The following is a 15,312-nucleotide window of genomic DNA, read 5'->3' on the forward strand; positions in this document are numbered from 1 at the left end:
TTTTCCGACAGACTCTCGAATTTCTTTCACTTTAAAAGACAGCTTTTCCTCACTTTTTCTTACTTTCTCTCTCTCTCTTTTTTTTTTTTTTTTCCCCGGGAAAACTAGCATTTAAATTAGGGATGCTGCATTCTCCTTTTAAGAAGTCTTGGCTCTGAGAAATAATAAGGGAATTCAGTTTGGCAATATCTCTGTAGTATAGTTGAGGGTCAGTGGAGTGATCTCAGTAGTCTGCAGTAATTGTGTTGTAAAGTTTCCAAAATGAGAATAATATTTGTTGAGTTTATGTTTATTTACAAGATCAGAAAGTATTCTGTACAGCGGCAAAATTCTTACTGTTATTTTCTATTAGCATCTTGCTGTTAGGTGGAGATAATCTGTTATTTGAGAAAGTCGCTAACTAGTAAATTGCATGTCAACACTCCTTGCTTCTCTAGCTGTATTTTTTCCTGTGATGGTGATAGGACGATATTCAGCTAAACACGGAGCCCTGCAGCTGAGGCAGAAAATACAAGTGTCGGAGGCTCTTCGTTTAGGAAAACTCTTCATCATATCTCATTGATATAAGGAAAGGTATTTCTTTAGTGATCAGTCGTTTAAGACGAGAAAATTTTCTGGCCTTTTGTTTTACTGCAGAATGACTCTGGATTTATTTCTCTCTCCTTCTGAGGTATTCCTTTAAATTGGTTCATATTTTGTGTCTTGTGCACCGGCAAAAATACTGCTTTCCCAAGCTTAACACTTCCACAGGTTTCCTAGAAAGGTTCCTAAAACCAGTCGTGCTTTTTCGAATTCCCAGAATTAGCTGGGTTCACTCAAAATGACCCAACAAAACACATCCGAGGAGGGAGAAGGCAGGCAAGCAGACCGGTTGCAACTCAGGTCGTGGAAGTTGGTCATTAGTGGACAAAAACGAAGGGCATCAGGAGAAAGTCAGGTGGACTTGGACCCGAGGCTGCCAGGTGCTGTCGGTGCGGGCGCAGGAGCCACCTGCGGGCTCGCCGGCCCGGGAACCCTGCGGGGCTGACCCAGCCCTCGCTACGATCAACCAGGGGCCGGAGCTGCCTCTCCCACTCGCGAAAGGGCAGCGTGGAGCCCGTCGCAGGCTGTTTACCGCGGGTTCCCTGACCTCGGTCCTTGGCACGGCTTTGTCCCGTGTCCCCTCTCCGGGGACAAGAGGCGTTTCTCTCTGCTGCGACGCGATAGCCTGGCCGGGGCTGCTCCCCGGGGACGCGGAGCCCCCTGCCCGCACGCACCGTCCCACCGCCCGGCCTCCCCGTCTCCCCCCGGCCCGCTCCCGCACCCCGCATCCCGCTGTGGGCCATTCGCCCCACGGTCGGGGCAGCCCTCCCCCCCCTTCCCCGCGCGATGGGAGTGGGCGTGGGGGGAGAGCTGAATCTGCTCAGCGGAAGCCCCACGGCCGTGGGGCGGCTGTCCCGCTGGCGGCGGTGCCAGAGCGGGGCGGGAAGGGGCCGCTCACACCGGTTTCTGCAAGAAACTGTTCGGGGCTGTCGAGGAGGGGCGGGGGGTGCGTAGGATAGCCGGGTCCTGGGCTTTTTTAAACGACGTTCGGCAACTAGTTAGACTGGACTGGCTGATTTTCAAAGTGAGTAACGGACGGTAAAGCCTGACCCGGTTTTACGGCCCCTTTTCCCAGCGGGCGGCGGGAGGCTGCTCCGCAGCTGCCTTCTCCCCGGCTTTCCGTGCAGAAGAGGGCTTTTTTTTCTCCCTGTTGTGTGGAAGAAAAAAGGCAGCCGTCTTCCACGGCAAGCTCGACGAGTTTTTTAAAGTAACATTTCGCAGTTCTGTTTGTCATCCCCAGAGAGACGCTGGAAATCCCTCGAATCCGGGTGTTCTTCCGTGCGCGCCAGCAGAGGGAACCCCGAAGTTTCCCCTTCAAGTGTTTTGGGGCTGTGCTTACTGCATGATGTCCGAGGAGAGAAAGGACTCCATTCCAGATGTTGCTCAGTTGTTTCATAGAATAGAGAGGGAGTTTCTCTAACACGTTTTCTGCCTTTTCTTCAATTTTTTATGATTCTGTCTCCTATCACAAAAGGCGAACCGGACCTTCCGTGAATTTTAGCTCTGGTTTTCCACCTCCATACTTTTATTCATCATTCAACTTCCACGTCTGAAGCAAGTCCTCTACCTGTTAGGCCATGGGCATGCGATATGAAAACTAGAAGGTACGACAAGACACCTCGGATGGCCAGTATCTGAATCTGGTGCGCAACCTTGTGTGTACAGAGAGAGATTTGCATTCTCCAGCAAACGTCAGGGAATTATGATGGGATGTTCCCGAGTAAACTACGCCATGACATAGATTTATGAAGCAGTTGCTATCCACAAGCTGGCAGATTTTTATTAAAATTACTTTCTTTTTTATGTGTATTGGCTATTGCTGGTCCTCAAGAACACCCTGAGAAGCAAAGACCGTGTTTCGAACAAGGGATTCCGAGTTTAGCCTTTTTCATGAAAATAAATTTACCTTTCAACTGTAGTATCTTCTCTTATCCAGCATCTAAGGCTACTCTAAGACAGGTGATAAATACAGCCGTCTAAATGGGTACCCATCGTAACTTCGAATACGTGAACACATGATTTAAACATTATGGAACATTTAAAACATGTCTGAGACGTATGAGCACATTTAGTTTACCTACCTGGAACCTACCCTTTAAATAATACAACTGAATAGCAAGCTCCTACCAAACTCTTTCGAATAGCTCGTTCGGTGGCCCAAGGATCTCCTTTACAACAACGCTGTTTCATGGTTTTTCTTATCTTAAATATCCGGATCTGTGGCACGTTTACCATTATGAGATTGTCCCATTTATCTTGTGAGCTTTGGTCTGAGACTCCTCGAACTGAGAAGATGTTGTTATGTTCGGGAAAATCATGCATGGCTTTTTCCTGCAGCTGCTTAGTCAAAGCAAAACAACTAGGACCCAAAAGTTGGTGCTAAATGGACCTTTTAGATGGAGGGTTAGCAGAAACTTTCTCAGCCTTGCTAGAAAGTTAGAAACTGAGAGGAACATTAACAGATGAAGTGCTGTTGGGGGGAGAAATGCACGTTCTGCTTTAATTTATTCGTTCTTTCGACTATTCCGCAAAACACGTAAGTAATGACGTCACACCAGAGCATGCAAAGTCCCCGTTTGGAGAATGCACTGTATGCCTGTACCCCTTCCTCGTCATCCTATGGCAGTTCCAGACACACCGCGGAGAAGTTTGTTAGGCTAAATTCCATACTTCCCTTGTTCGGCTTTTTTTTTTTTTTTTTTTTTTTTTTGTGAGTAATTGTGCGTTGTTTTGTATTTAGTTTGGTTTGGTTTGGTTTTTTTCCTTCAAATTTTAGTCTTCCTGAATTATTTTCACAGTTCTCCTCCACACCTCTCCGACCTGAAACGTGCAGGCTTCCTTTCCCCTACAGCTATGTATTTTCAAGGGCCTTTCCAATTTTTTTTTCTCTTTTTCACTATCTATCAAGGTAGGAAATAAACGAGTTCACAGTGACTCGATTGTACAAACACCTCGGGTTTTGCATTACTTTCTACGTTCTAGCATCGAGGAGGGAACCACGCAGCCCTCACCTGCCCTGTGACTGAAAAGCAATGTAGAGGAAGGCAGGACTGATAACGCACGAAGGCACAGGTAATGAAAAAACAAACAAACAAACAACAACAACAACAAAAAGCACACCAAGCCTAAAACAAAGCAAAGCCCCTTTCTGTCTTCTACGTACAAGTAAAGTGAAAGGTAATGTGGAACGCTAATCACTTGCTGAAGTGATTACTCCAGATTTTTCCAAAAGATAAAGGTATTATCCTGTGTGTAAGACAGCGAGGGGGAGACCACGGTTGGGGTGTATGTAATTCTGAGGCAACGCAGATGGTTTCAGAGCCCCCGGGCATTCGCACCGGGTCAGAATCATGTTTTCTTGTCTGTACTTCATTTTGAACTCTCGTGTCTGGAGTTTTAGGTCTCTCTTCCTGCCTTGGGCAGCTCGTGTTTGCAGTTCCAAGCCTGAAGAGCTTGTTACCTCAGTCTGATAATCTGATTAGGTTTGAACTATCCATTGTCTGACACTTTTAGCAAGACAATCTTCCAGTACACTTTGTCTGTATTGGAGTAAATAAACGATCTGAATTCAATACTTCTGAAATTTGTGAGAGACGATATTTAGGTAGGAAATACACTTCTCCCTACTCCACTCGCACCCTTCCCGCACCCTCACTCTCCCCCCCACCGTGGATAAATTATACTGCCCAAAATGTATGGTGCCTTTGTTCACTGCTAGATCCTAGTTGCTATGGAGAGTTTTACGCCTTGGTAAACTATATTTCACCTCCTCCCGGTGAAAGCTATTCTTTCCCTAAATGCACACTTTGCAGACTCCGGTCCTTCCCCCCCGTGTCGCCTGCACTTCCTCAGCCCACGCTGCTCTGTCCGGGGCTGAAGCCGCCTTTTCCCACTCCTCGGAGCTCAGCTCGCACTCTAGCACTTGCTCAATTGTTTGACCACCGCCAGATGCTCTCCTGCTTCTCCTGGTTTTCATTGTTCTCCTTTTTTTTTTTTTTTTTTTTAAGTTTTCTGAAGGATAGTCTCTCCATCTGAGAGCCACAGTTAACTGTGGCACACGTCTTCTCCAAATCAATAAGAGGTGCCCGGTCTGAAAGCGTGGACAATGGGATTTCACCGAGCATGAAGCATATTGCCCCCAAACCCGTCCTGACAGGCCATGCTAAAGCACTTGAATGACTTTCTTGAAACGAGACCTTTCTGAAGGCTCCTCCCTTCAGGGAATTACACCGCCCGGGAAAGATAGGCATGAAACTGCACAGGGGCACCCCAAGGCTTTGTAAATGGGACCTGAGGGGTTCTTTGTCTCAAGGCCCCATCACTTCCACCCAAAGCCAGGGACCAGCAAGCTTTCCCTGGGCGGTTGCTCCTTACTCTACACCAGCTCTGGGCAGTTTAAAGTCTGGGGTTTTCTCTGGCCCTTTCCCTTCGGTACTTCTAGACTTTTTCATGGCACCTACAGCAGTGCAGCTTAGTTCAGCCAGCTCCTACTGACTTCTGGCATATTCCACACAGGCATCACCAAGAGTGTCCCCATATTAGTCAAGAGAACTAGGAAGGACTTCCAGGTCGCCTGCTAGCACCCCTTAGCATCTCGGGAGTGTGGCCACAGGGGTGGCTTCCACACACCACACTGCTGTTACAGCAAAGCTCCTCGAGAGCCTCCAAACTTTATTTCGCTACCCTTCGCTTTCGCAAAGTTTCCTCCAACAGCAAAAGGCCCACTGCACATAAAAGACAACGGGCTTTCCCTTCAAGCTCTACTAACAAAACCCTCCCGTTACATCTGTATCTGTTCCCCCATGGCCTCGGCTCCTTCGCCAGCCGCCCTCGTCTTCGGGGCTGCCGCTGCCTCACGGCCCTTCCGGACGTTGCTCAGCAGAGGAGCGGAGGGACCGGAGCCAGCAGGCAGGTAGGCAGGAGGGCCCTGCCTGCCCCGTACGCATAATCTCTGCTTTCCCTTCCGCCGCCTGGGCAGTGGGGCTCGGCTCCCATCGCTCCCCCGCGTCCCTCGCTGCAACCGCCCCCCTTCGCGCCAGGCTGGGAGTTCTGCGAGACCGTGTCCTTCCACGTTTCTGTTGCGTCTCCTCTGCCTCTCTTCTGGCCTTACCCCTCCACAAGTGACTTTTCAGCCAAGCTTTGCTGTCCCACTCCTCTGCCCCTCAGCCACCTGAAACCACTCGCCCCAGACCGCAATTTCCCCCCGGGAAGCAGTATCCTAACCTCAGCACGAACCCACGGAGACTCGCTTAATCTTGACCCGTACCTCCAGATCCCTACCTGCCGCCTCCGCCCGGCCGCCTCCCCCGCCCCGAGCCGCGTGGGTCCCCCGTAGCACCGGGGAGAAGGAGGAGCAGTGGGGCCGGGGACGGCGCCGCGTTTCGCAGAGCGGGACCACGCGCGACAGCAGATGCCTGGGGCTTCCCTCGGCACTTTTTTTGAAAGGAGGAGGTGTCTCCGAGCCGGGCCAGGCCCATCTGCTTTAGCTCCCGTTTAGCTCGGGCGAAGTGCACACAGGTGCTCGGTGTCGGTCGTGGGGTAGAGCCGAGCCACCGACCATCCTCGCTTCGGAGGGTGCTGTGTTTTCTGGAAGAGGTGGGACCAAAACGCCGCGGGGTGGAGGGGCTCCTTGCTTTCCCCTCAAAAAAAAAAAAGTTACCGTGTGTTGTCCCACCACCCCACCACCCCCCCGTGCAGTGTCTGTGTGCGTGGGGTGTGAGTGGCACGGCGGAGCGGCGGCGCCGGTGTCCCGCGGGGCTCGGAGCGGCGGCCGAGGCGCCTACCCGCCGCTGCCTGCCCCGCTCGGCGGGCCGTCGGGGGGCGGCTCCCTTCCCACCCCCCGCCCCCGGTAGCAGCGCAGCAGATGGCCTGCGGTCCGGGAGGGCGGCCCGAGCGCCGCCCGCCGCTCAACGCATGACTGGAGCCGGGCTTTGGTGTCCCAGCCGGGAGGGTCCCGTGCGGAGTTCAAGAGCGGCCTTTCCCGGCTGACAGCAACGCGCTTGTTTTTCCCAGCTATCTCGGCCCGCCCCCCCTCTCTCCCCCCCCACCTCTCACTCCTCCATCCTTCGCCTTCCCTTCCCCCTGCGCTCGTCAGTGAGGGTCCAGAAGGCTGCGGCCGGGAGACCGGGCGCACCCCAACATCCTTCCCACCGCCACACGCTGCAGCCTCCTGCCCTCCCGCTGAGACCTCTCTTCCCATTCTCTCCCCCGCAAAGGCTATGGCGTCTTCCTTCTCCCCGGAGCCGGGCCGGGGCCTCCCCCACCAGCCTCCGGCTCCGCGGGGGGCTCTGGTTTCGCTGGCTGCCCGGCCGGCCGCTGGCTTGCAGTGGGAGCCGTCGGTGTTCCGCTGGGTGATTGTAAACGGGTTTGACTGGCCGTTGATCTCGGGGTCAGGACTCTCCTCGCTAATCCCTCGCTCTCCAAACATCGGCCCCCCCTCCATCCCCCCACCCCGCGCTCTTCCTCTCTCTCTCTCTCTCTTCCCCCTCCCTCCTTTCACCCCCCGTCTTCCTCTTGCATCATTCATCTGCAGCCCCTCCGACGGCACCGGGGGCACTTTGCTTCGTGGGGCAGCCGCTCACAGAGATCCACGCACACCCCGCGAACAACAGCCCGCAGGCCCACTGCTCCAAGGCCCCGGGGGTCTTGCTTAGCGAGGAGAGCCATTCCAGCAAGATCAGCCCCCTACGCACTCACAGGGACGCACTGACACACGGAAAGACTGACAGACACGCTCTGACGCTGCCCGCCCCCACGGGGCTGCCCCTTCCCGGGGCTCCCCTACGTGTTGCTGAGCGTGGGAGGGAAGGGGAAAGACGGAGTCTGCCGGGGGAAGCGGGCAGAAAGTGTGCTGGGTGGGCGGATGGGGCAGAAAAGGGACTGAGGGGGTCGGTGAGACCCCGGGAAAGGCGGGGGAGTCGCAGGGCGCGGGAGAGGGTCAGCTCCCGGCCCGGGAGCCGATCCCCTCTGGCCAACGCGTCAAACCCACGGGCAGCTGCCAGCTCGGGTGTTTTAGCTGCGTTTTACTCTACACCAAGTACACCAAGGCTCAGATTAGCTGTTTGGTTTGGTTTTCGGTGGTATGGGGTGATGTTTGGCGGGGGGGGGGGGTGTTGTAGGTTTTTTTCTTTGGTTGGTTGGGTGGGTTTGTGTGGTATTTTGTGGGAAGGGGTTTGTGTGTTGGTTTGTTTGTTTTGTTTTGTTTTTTCCCCCCTTCCGTGGCAGTTTACGAATGATAATAAAAAGCCGTAAACCCGTCAAGGCGTTCAGGTGCCTCCGGCCTGATGCTGCCTGCATGTGGCACAGCTGGGAGGGAGGATCCTCCCCACCCCCGCCGCCCTGACAAGGGTATCTCGGGGGGCTTCTTGCCCCGCTGTGGCCCCCCCAGCTCGTTGGGGCTGCGTCCTCAAGACCCCCTGCGCACATTTCTAGACCCGTCCCTTTTTTTATCTTTACGGGCAATTTCGTGTGTGTGTCCCCTCCCCGCTTCCTTGCTCCCAAAGGCCAGGAGCCGTCCCATCGATGCCCCCCCGCCCCCTTCCTTCCCCCCCCCCCCCCCCCCGGGCTTGCTGCGGTGTGACTCCGTTTGAGGGCGCGGAGGAGTGGAGCTGGAGGGAAAGGCTTTTCCCCGGGGCCCAGCGCCACTCCTACGAGCTCAGCGAGCCGCGCACGAAAAAAAGAAGGGAGGCGGGGAGGGAAGGAAGGAGCGGGGGGGGGGGGGGGGGGGGGGGGGGGGGGGGGGAAGAAAAAAAAAAAAAAGAGGGAGAATCGTTGGGAAAATAGCTGTGGAGTTCAGGCCAAGTTTGCGTTTTGGCTCGAAGTTTGGAGCGGATCAAACCTGTTATCGCACTATGCCTCCTGTCCTCCTGGCTTCTCTGCCGCCGCCCCCCTCCCGGGGCAGAGGCACCCGCCGGCAGAGCGGCGATCGGGGAGGGGGACGCGGCTGGGCCCGCGGGGGGCCCTGACCTCCAGCCCTTCACGTTTATACGCAGCCTAACTCCGCAGAGAGGGCATCTCCGCCCCACTCCCCTTCTCCTTATTCCCTGGGTTTCCTTCCTTTTAGTGAAAATGAAATTACTTAAAAAAAAAAAATTCTTCCACATAGGTGATTTTAATAGCTCTGTCAATCATGTTATAGGAGGAACATTTCATACAATTTTAGATGCAATGTACTTAAACCATAAATCCTTTAAACCTATTCTTAGTTTTGCATATTCAATTATTATCTTATATATAACCCGCACAGCAAAAAGCCCGAAGATCGAATTATTTTACCGTATCTAAACCCAACTCGTCTGCCTAGCAAAGTTGTTTTAACTCTGTTTGTATACCCAAACGCGAAGTTTAACTCAAATTAAACTAAATCGCTAAACCAGTAAACCACGAACAGAATTAAATTCTACCCTTATGGTGGTTGGGGGGTTGGTTTGGGCTTTGGTATGAGTTTTTACTTTGGAGGGGGAGCTTTGCACGTTCGCAGAGGCGATTGTATTTCTTTGAAAGGCGGGCTGAGATATTCGAAGCTTATTTGAATATAGCCGAGATTGGGTCTGGTTAATCCCCTTGTGTTGAAAGTGCAGGTATTCCTATTATTCTAGGCATTACGCCATTGAGCCGCTAAATTGTGAGGGGAGGAGGGAAGACTCGTTAAAAGGAGCTCATTTAGGGACCCGTAATATTTCTCTTTTAGGCGCTTCCCCTAGTATTTCTGCTGTTCGGACGCGTACAGATGTTTATTTGCTTTTCTCCCTTGACCATCCCAATCCACCCGTTCCTCCAGTCGCGTTCAGCGATCCGGCATCGTCTCGCCGGGATTTTACTCTTCCGCGTTGTCAGTAAACGTGATTTTCAATAGCTCTGACCCTTAAAGAAAAGGCACGTAACAAGGTTGCATCAGATGTATATGCGTCTGCGTGTGCACATGTGTACACGCACACACACACACACACACACACTTCTCTTCATTCATGATGCTATCTATAGTGTGTATAGATATGTATGAGCACGTATACACACGGTGGATAAGGTGTTTCAAGAAACAGTTCAACAGGTACTCAGCTTATTCTGCGTATTTAAAGGTGCGCCTATTAATAGTTTAAATTACATATAGGATCATGTTTGGCTGGAGGTAACCAACGCTACAGAAGGTTTCTCACAGGTTCCTGCTTTCTGTGTGCGCTGTTTGTACGCTAAGCATTTACAAAACGAGCCTACTGACTGTCTGAATCCGCACACACCTCGCTTGAATAAAGTCTCACATAGTTGTTTTTTTTAAAAAAAAAAGAAAGAAAAAAAAAAAAAGAAAAAAATGAAAAGAAAAGAAAAAAAAAGGCGAGGGGGGAGGATTTTGGTTTGAAATCAATAGAGACCTTCCATGAAAATTTTCCATTCACTTTAACAAACAAGTGATTTAAACAAAACTATAAAAATTACTCCGAACAGTTATATATGTCAATTGACAAGCCAGCATTATAGATAAAATGTAATCTCTATCACGGACCGAAACCGCTCCGCAGTAACCGATAACACTTCCCCACTCCTGGATGGAAGCGCTAAAAGATGTTTTTAAAAAAACCTACAGCCTGCTGCCATCGACATTGCCGCCGTGGAAGTTAAGTGTTTTGTTGTTTGTTTTTGGTTTTGTTTTGCTTTTCCTCCTGTTTAAGCAGTTATGACTAACTTAAAAAATTATTTGCTACTGTATATTTAAATGCAACGCTTAATGTTATTATTGCAATCAGACGAAGTTTCCAGGAAACTTTTAATTCCAGCATACCGAAAGGTACAGATCAACAGCTAGGGAAAAAAAAAAACAAACAAACAAACTTAAATTTCAAAGCATTGAACGGCATTCTGCGACGAACAGACGCGCATCGTTTTGCTCGACAGCTTTCACAACAGCCGCTGAAACCGGCGCCCCAATTTGCGCGGGGTGGGAGCCTGTGACCCCGCCGCTGCCTGCTCGCCCCCCGGGATGCCCGAGAGGGACGGAGCTGCTTTTTGGGCTTGGGGTTTAGAGGTCGCTTTTCTTTTCGGGACGCTCAAACCGAAGCGGTTTCGCTTTTCATGGTGTTAATTAGAGGGGAAGTGGCGCGCTCGCCGGTGCCTTCGCGTCCCCCGGGGAGGTCGGTGCCCCCCGGGCCGGCGGGGACTCGCTCCCGGCCGAGCGGGGGGCAGAGGCGGGCAGGGGCGGGCAGGGGCGGGCAGCCCGGCCGCAGCCGCCACAGCACCCGACCTCTCCCCGGGGGGAAGTTCCGGCCCCGGGCGAGGTCCGGACCGGCAGCCCAGCCGTAAAATACACAAAATGAACGTCCGCGGCTGTGAAGAGGAAGTCAGCAAATCGCCTTCTCTCGCAATACGGAACGAGTATTAAAATCAATCTACCTTCATCCCTCCTGATTCATACGGATTAGGAGGCATCGACCTTTACCGCGGGATTGTACTTCATTCTCTTTGCCGCTTCGTTTTAAAACTTCCTCCCCATATTTTAGGTTTACGTACTGTGTTCCCAGGCACACCGCGGTAAACACTACTATGCTCTCCGGTTAGTTGTGTTTGGTTTTGGTTTTGGTTTTTTGTGGTTTTTTTTTTTAAAAATAACAGGTGACTTTTTCCGCTTTGAAATTTATTTAACTCAAAATTGAACGCATCCTTAGGATTTCTGTTTAGCAGAAAGGCTTTTTAGTAAACTATATACACATCTGAATTCCCTCGTAACGCCTAAATAAAAATTATTTCACAATGCATTTACAAGAAATGATACGAAAAGAAAACAAAACCAAAGAGAAAACAAATAAACAAAAAAGATCCAGATACAACAAAGTTTTACAAAACCTAGAAAAAACATCTGCAGTCACCAAAAGAAAAAAAAAGTTTTATAAATAAACAAACAAATTAAAAGAAAACCAAACAAAAAAAACCCCAAAACGCGAGAACATCTACAAAAAACTTTTAAGTGTTGTTTTGGATTTGCCTTAGTACATGAGTAATAAATGAGAACTGTTTCCCCATCAACGTCGAGTTAATTAGGCAATAAAAAGCCTTCGCGAGAAGCGATCCGTGACTGAAATCGTAGCGGTTCCGCGCGGTATAAAAGTTGGCATCGCCTACAACCTTGTGTGGTTATTATTGATAATTTTGTTTTTTCGCCGTCTTTTTTTTTTTTTTCCTCCTTTCCCTCTCTCTCTTCCCTCTTTTGCAAATAAACGCTCTATGTCTCTTGGGTGAATGATAAATACTGTACAAAAGTCTCGATAAAACACAGAAGTTCAGTCTAAAACTAGTTTCATAAACTAGTCCTTCTAAAAAAAAAAAAAGGTAAGTAAAGCAACCGTTACCTTTTTTCTCTCTCGTTATTATTATTATTATTTATTATTATTATTACAAGAACATCAAAACATTTCTTTTCTGTACAAAAGGAAGAAAGAAAAGAAAAAAAAAAACAAAAACAAAAACAAAAAAGAGAGGCGGGGGAGGGCGGGAGGGAAGAGGAGCAAGAGGCAAAAAATAAGAGGGGGGAACCGGGGAGCGGGGCAGGAGCGGCGCGGTGCCGGGGCGCGGGCGGGCGGGCGGCCGGGGGCTGAGCGTGCGGTGGCGGCGGCGGGGCGCGCAGTCCTGCGGGGCAGCCCGGGGCCGGGGCCGGGCCGGTGGCCGAGCCGGTGCCGCTGCCCGCGCCCGCCTCCGCCGCTGCCGGCGCCCGGCTGGGGCTCAGATATGCGTCAAGGGGACGGTTGCCGTTCACCCCCGTGCTGGCGCTCTGGTAGTGCTGGGGCAGGGAGTGGAGCCGGCTCTGGGCGGCGGCGGCCGCCGGATCCCCTCCTTCCCCGGCCGGTAAGTACATGCTGATCATCTCCCGCAGGTCCCCGGGGCACGGGGCCCGCGAGTGCGAGGTGACGGGCGGGCTCACGCTGGGCTCCGACTTCACCAGCGAGCCCAGGGCGCCCAGCGCCCCCGAGGAGGCGGCCGCCGCCGCCGCCGCTGCCGCCGCCGCCGCCGCCGAGTTCTGGTGGGCTGGGAGCCGTAGGGCAGGGCGCCGTAGCCCGAGGGCGAGGCGCTCATGTAGCCCTGCGAGTTGGAGATGGGGCTGTACTGCAGGGCGCCCATGTCGTAGCGGTGCATGGGCTGCGGGTTGTGCGGGTGGTGCGGGTGGTGGGGGTGCGGGTGGTGCGGGTGCCCCCCGCTGCCCGGGTGCTGGCTGTAGGCGAGCTGCGCCTCCTGCATCATCGCCGCCGCCGCCGCCGCCGCCGCCACCGAGCCCGGGTAGGCGCCGTTGGCCCAGCCGTTCATGTGCGCGTAGCCGCCGCTGGCCGTGCCGCCGGGGCTCTCCAGCCGCTGCCCGACGCCGCCGGGGCTGACGCCGACGCCCATGCCCACGCCGACGCCGGCCGGGCCTCCCGCGGCCGAGCCGGCGCTAAGCAGCCCCCCGGCCAGCGAGTACTTGTCCTTCTTGAGCAGGGTCTTGGTCTTCCGCCGGGGCCGGTATTTATAATCCGGGTGCTCCTTCATGTGCAGCGCCCGCAGCCGCTTCGCCTCGTCGATGAACGGTCTCTTCTCGGCCTCCGACATGACTTTCCACTCGGCCCCCAGGCGCTTGCTGATCTCCGAGTTGTGCATTTTGGGGTTCTCCTGGGCCATCTTCCGCCGCTGGCCCTCGCGACCACACCATGAAGGCGTTCATGGGTCTCTGACCCGGTCCTGGTTCGCTTTGTTCCCCCCGCCGCCGCCGCCGCCGCCACCGCCGCCGCCGCCGCCGCCGCCTCCCGCTCCGGTCTGCCCCGAGAGGTTCGTGGGGGCCTGGGCTCCGCCGGGGGAGTGCAAGTCCGTCTCCATCATCATGCTGTACATTCAAGTAGCTTTTTTATTTTCCACCGGCGCCAGGCGTGAAAAAAGAATCAAACATAGAGGAGCCCGGGAGGACGGGGAGCGAGCGAGGCAAAACCCCGTTTGTATCTAGGTAGCGACCGCCGTGCAGGAGAAAAAAAAAAAAGGAGGAGGAGGAGGAGGAAGAGGAGGAGGAGGAGGAGGAGGAGGAGAAGAAAACCACGAGGAGAGCGATCGGCGACCCCGCCGGCGAAAAACTTTCTCCCTTCCGCAAATCACTTTCGGGGTTCGGCGGCGACGGGGATTCGAGCTGCTCAAACAGGTGCACGGCAAACTTGCTGCTTCACTTGGCGCGGAGGGAGGAGTGCGCGGAGCCGTCGGCGGTGTCCTCCGCTCCCGGCTCTCCCCGGCACACGCGCGCACACCCCTCCGCTCCCGCTCTTATCCTTAACGGAGCTATTTTTTTTTTTTTGTTCTTTGCTAACTTGGAGAGAGAGAGAGGGAGGGAGGGAAGGAGGGAGGGAGCGTGTGTGACTTGCATCCGCTGATCGCAGGTGAACGGAGCAGAAGAGAGAGGAAAACCCACCGCCACGCAAAAAGGAGGAAAAAAAAAAAAGTATTTAAACGTAACTAAAAAAAAAAAAAAAAAAAGCGGGAGGAGGAGGATCGGGGGAGGGAAGGGGGTGGGGGAAGGAACCCAACCAAAACAAGCGCCGAGCCCGTCAGCCGGGGCGCGGCGGCACAGTAATTTGCTGGCGGTGGTCTCCCTCCCGCGGCCCGGGCGGGACGGGACGGGGCCGGGCCGGGCCGGGAGAGGAGGAGCCGCCGGGCGCGCGGCGCTGCAGCCATACAGGGCGCGCGCCGAGCCCGCCTTAAATCGCCTGGCGGCGGCCAATGGGCGCGCGCCGGCGGGCGGCGATTTGCATGGCGCGCGCTGAGCAGTGACGTCCGGCGGGGCGCGCGACGCCCGAGGGTAGGCGGGGGGGGGACGGACGGGGAGGGAGGGGGGGAGGGGTGTCACGGCAGGCCCCGCCCCGCGGACGGCGCCCCCGCCTCGTCCCGCGCTCCGGCCCCGGGGCGGGGTGACGGACACACACGGACACGGACACACACGGACACACGGACACACACGGACACACGGACACGGACACGGCACCGGCCACCCCCTCCCCGCCGGGCATCGCTGGAGGGAGGCCGTGCGCCGCGGGATGCGCCGTCCCCGCCGGGCGCGCACGACACTCAGACGGCCGTAGAGCCGGTGTTTGGAGAGGCTGAGGGTGCCCCAGGCTGTCCGCCCCGCCCCGGGCCAGGCCGGGCCGGGCAGCCCGCGTCGCTACCGCACCGGTGCGAGCGGCACCTAGACACGTCTTTTCCCAAGGACTTCGCCCGTTCTGGAGCTTTCCTTGGGCGGGCGAGGGCAGACGGCTCTCCCCAGCATTAAAACTGCTCCCGGGCCTAAACCCGGGCTCAAGGCGGGGGTTGAACGCGGTCGTTATGCACTTAGTCCCGGGGGAGTTAAAAGCATCTGAGAGTCATGGAGGTACACGGAAACGTGTTATCTTTGTATAAAGTAAGTACAGGCGTATGCTTTTTTTTCCCCATGAAAATATTAAAAGATTATCTTTGTGTCCTGCGAGAGAGATTACAGTTATTTGTATTAGAGAGGGGAGAAAATGGTCCCCACTGAAACTCACGCTGTAATCTTTCATTGCACAAACGCCCCCCCGCCTTCCCCTCCCCCCAAACCGCCACCTCCATCGTCCTTCGCCAGGTGGAGAGAGGGACCCACGGCGTCCCTGCTCTTTTCCCGGTCCCTGGGTGTTATTTTTCCCGACCCTAGTGGCCATCCAAGGGGTGGAATCACGCCGCAGCTCCCCCAATTACTGTTATTACCGCCAGAAGTTTTCTGCA

At 54.2% G+C, this 15,312-nt stretch overlaps 1 protein-coding gene across 1 annotated transcript; it reads right to left on the reverse strand.

Annotated features, from left to right (window-relative positions):
• Positions 1–12,288: 12,288 nt before the first annotated feature.
• Positions 12,289–13,425, reverse strand: SOX1 (SRY-box transcription factor 1). The gene is given in 5 exon segments (XM_086610802.1): positions 12,289–12,312; positions 12,314–12,591; positions 12,594–13,230; positions 13,232–13,266; positions 13,269–13,425. Coding segments are annotated over 5 exon segments (1,131 nt in total).
• Between the last annotated feature and the right edge of the window lie 1,887 nt (positions 13,426–15,312).

The sequence above is a fragment of the Tauraco erythrolophus genome, chromosome 1 (assembly GCF_009769465.1).
Source record: "Tauraco erythrolophus isolate bTauEry1 chromosome 1, bTauEry1.pri, whole genome shotgun sequence".
Lineage (NCBI taxonomy): Eukaryota > Metazoa > Chordata > Aves > Musophagiformes > Musophagidae > Tauraco > Tauraco erythrolophus.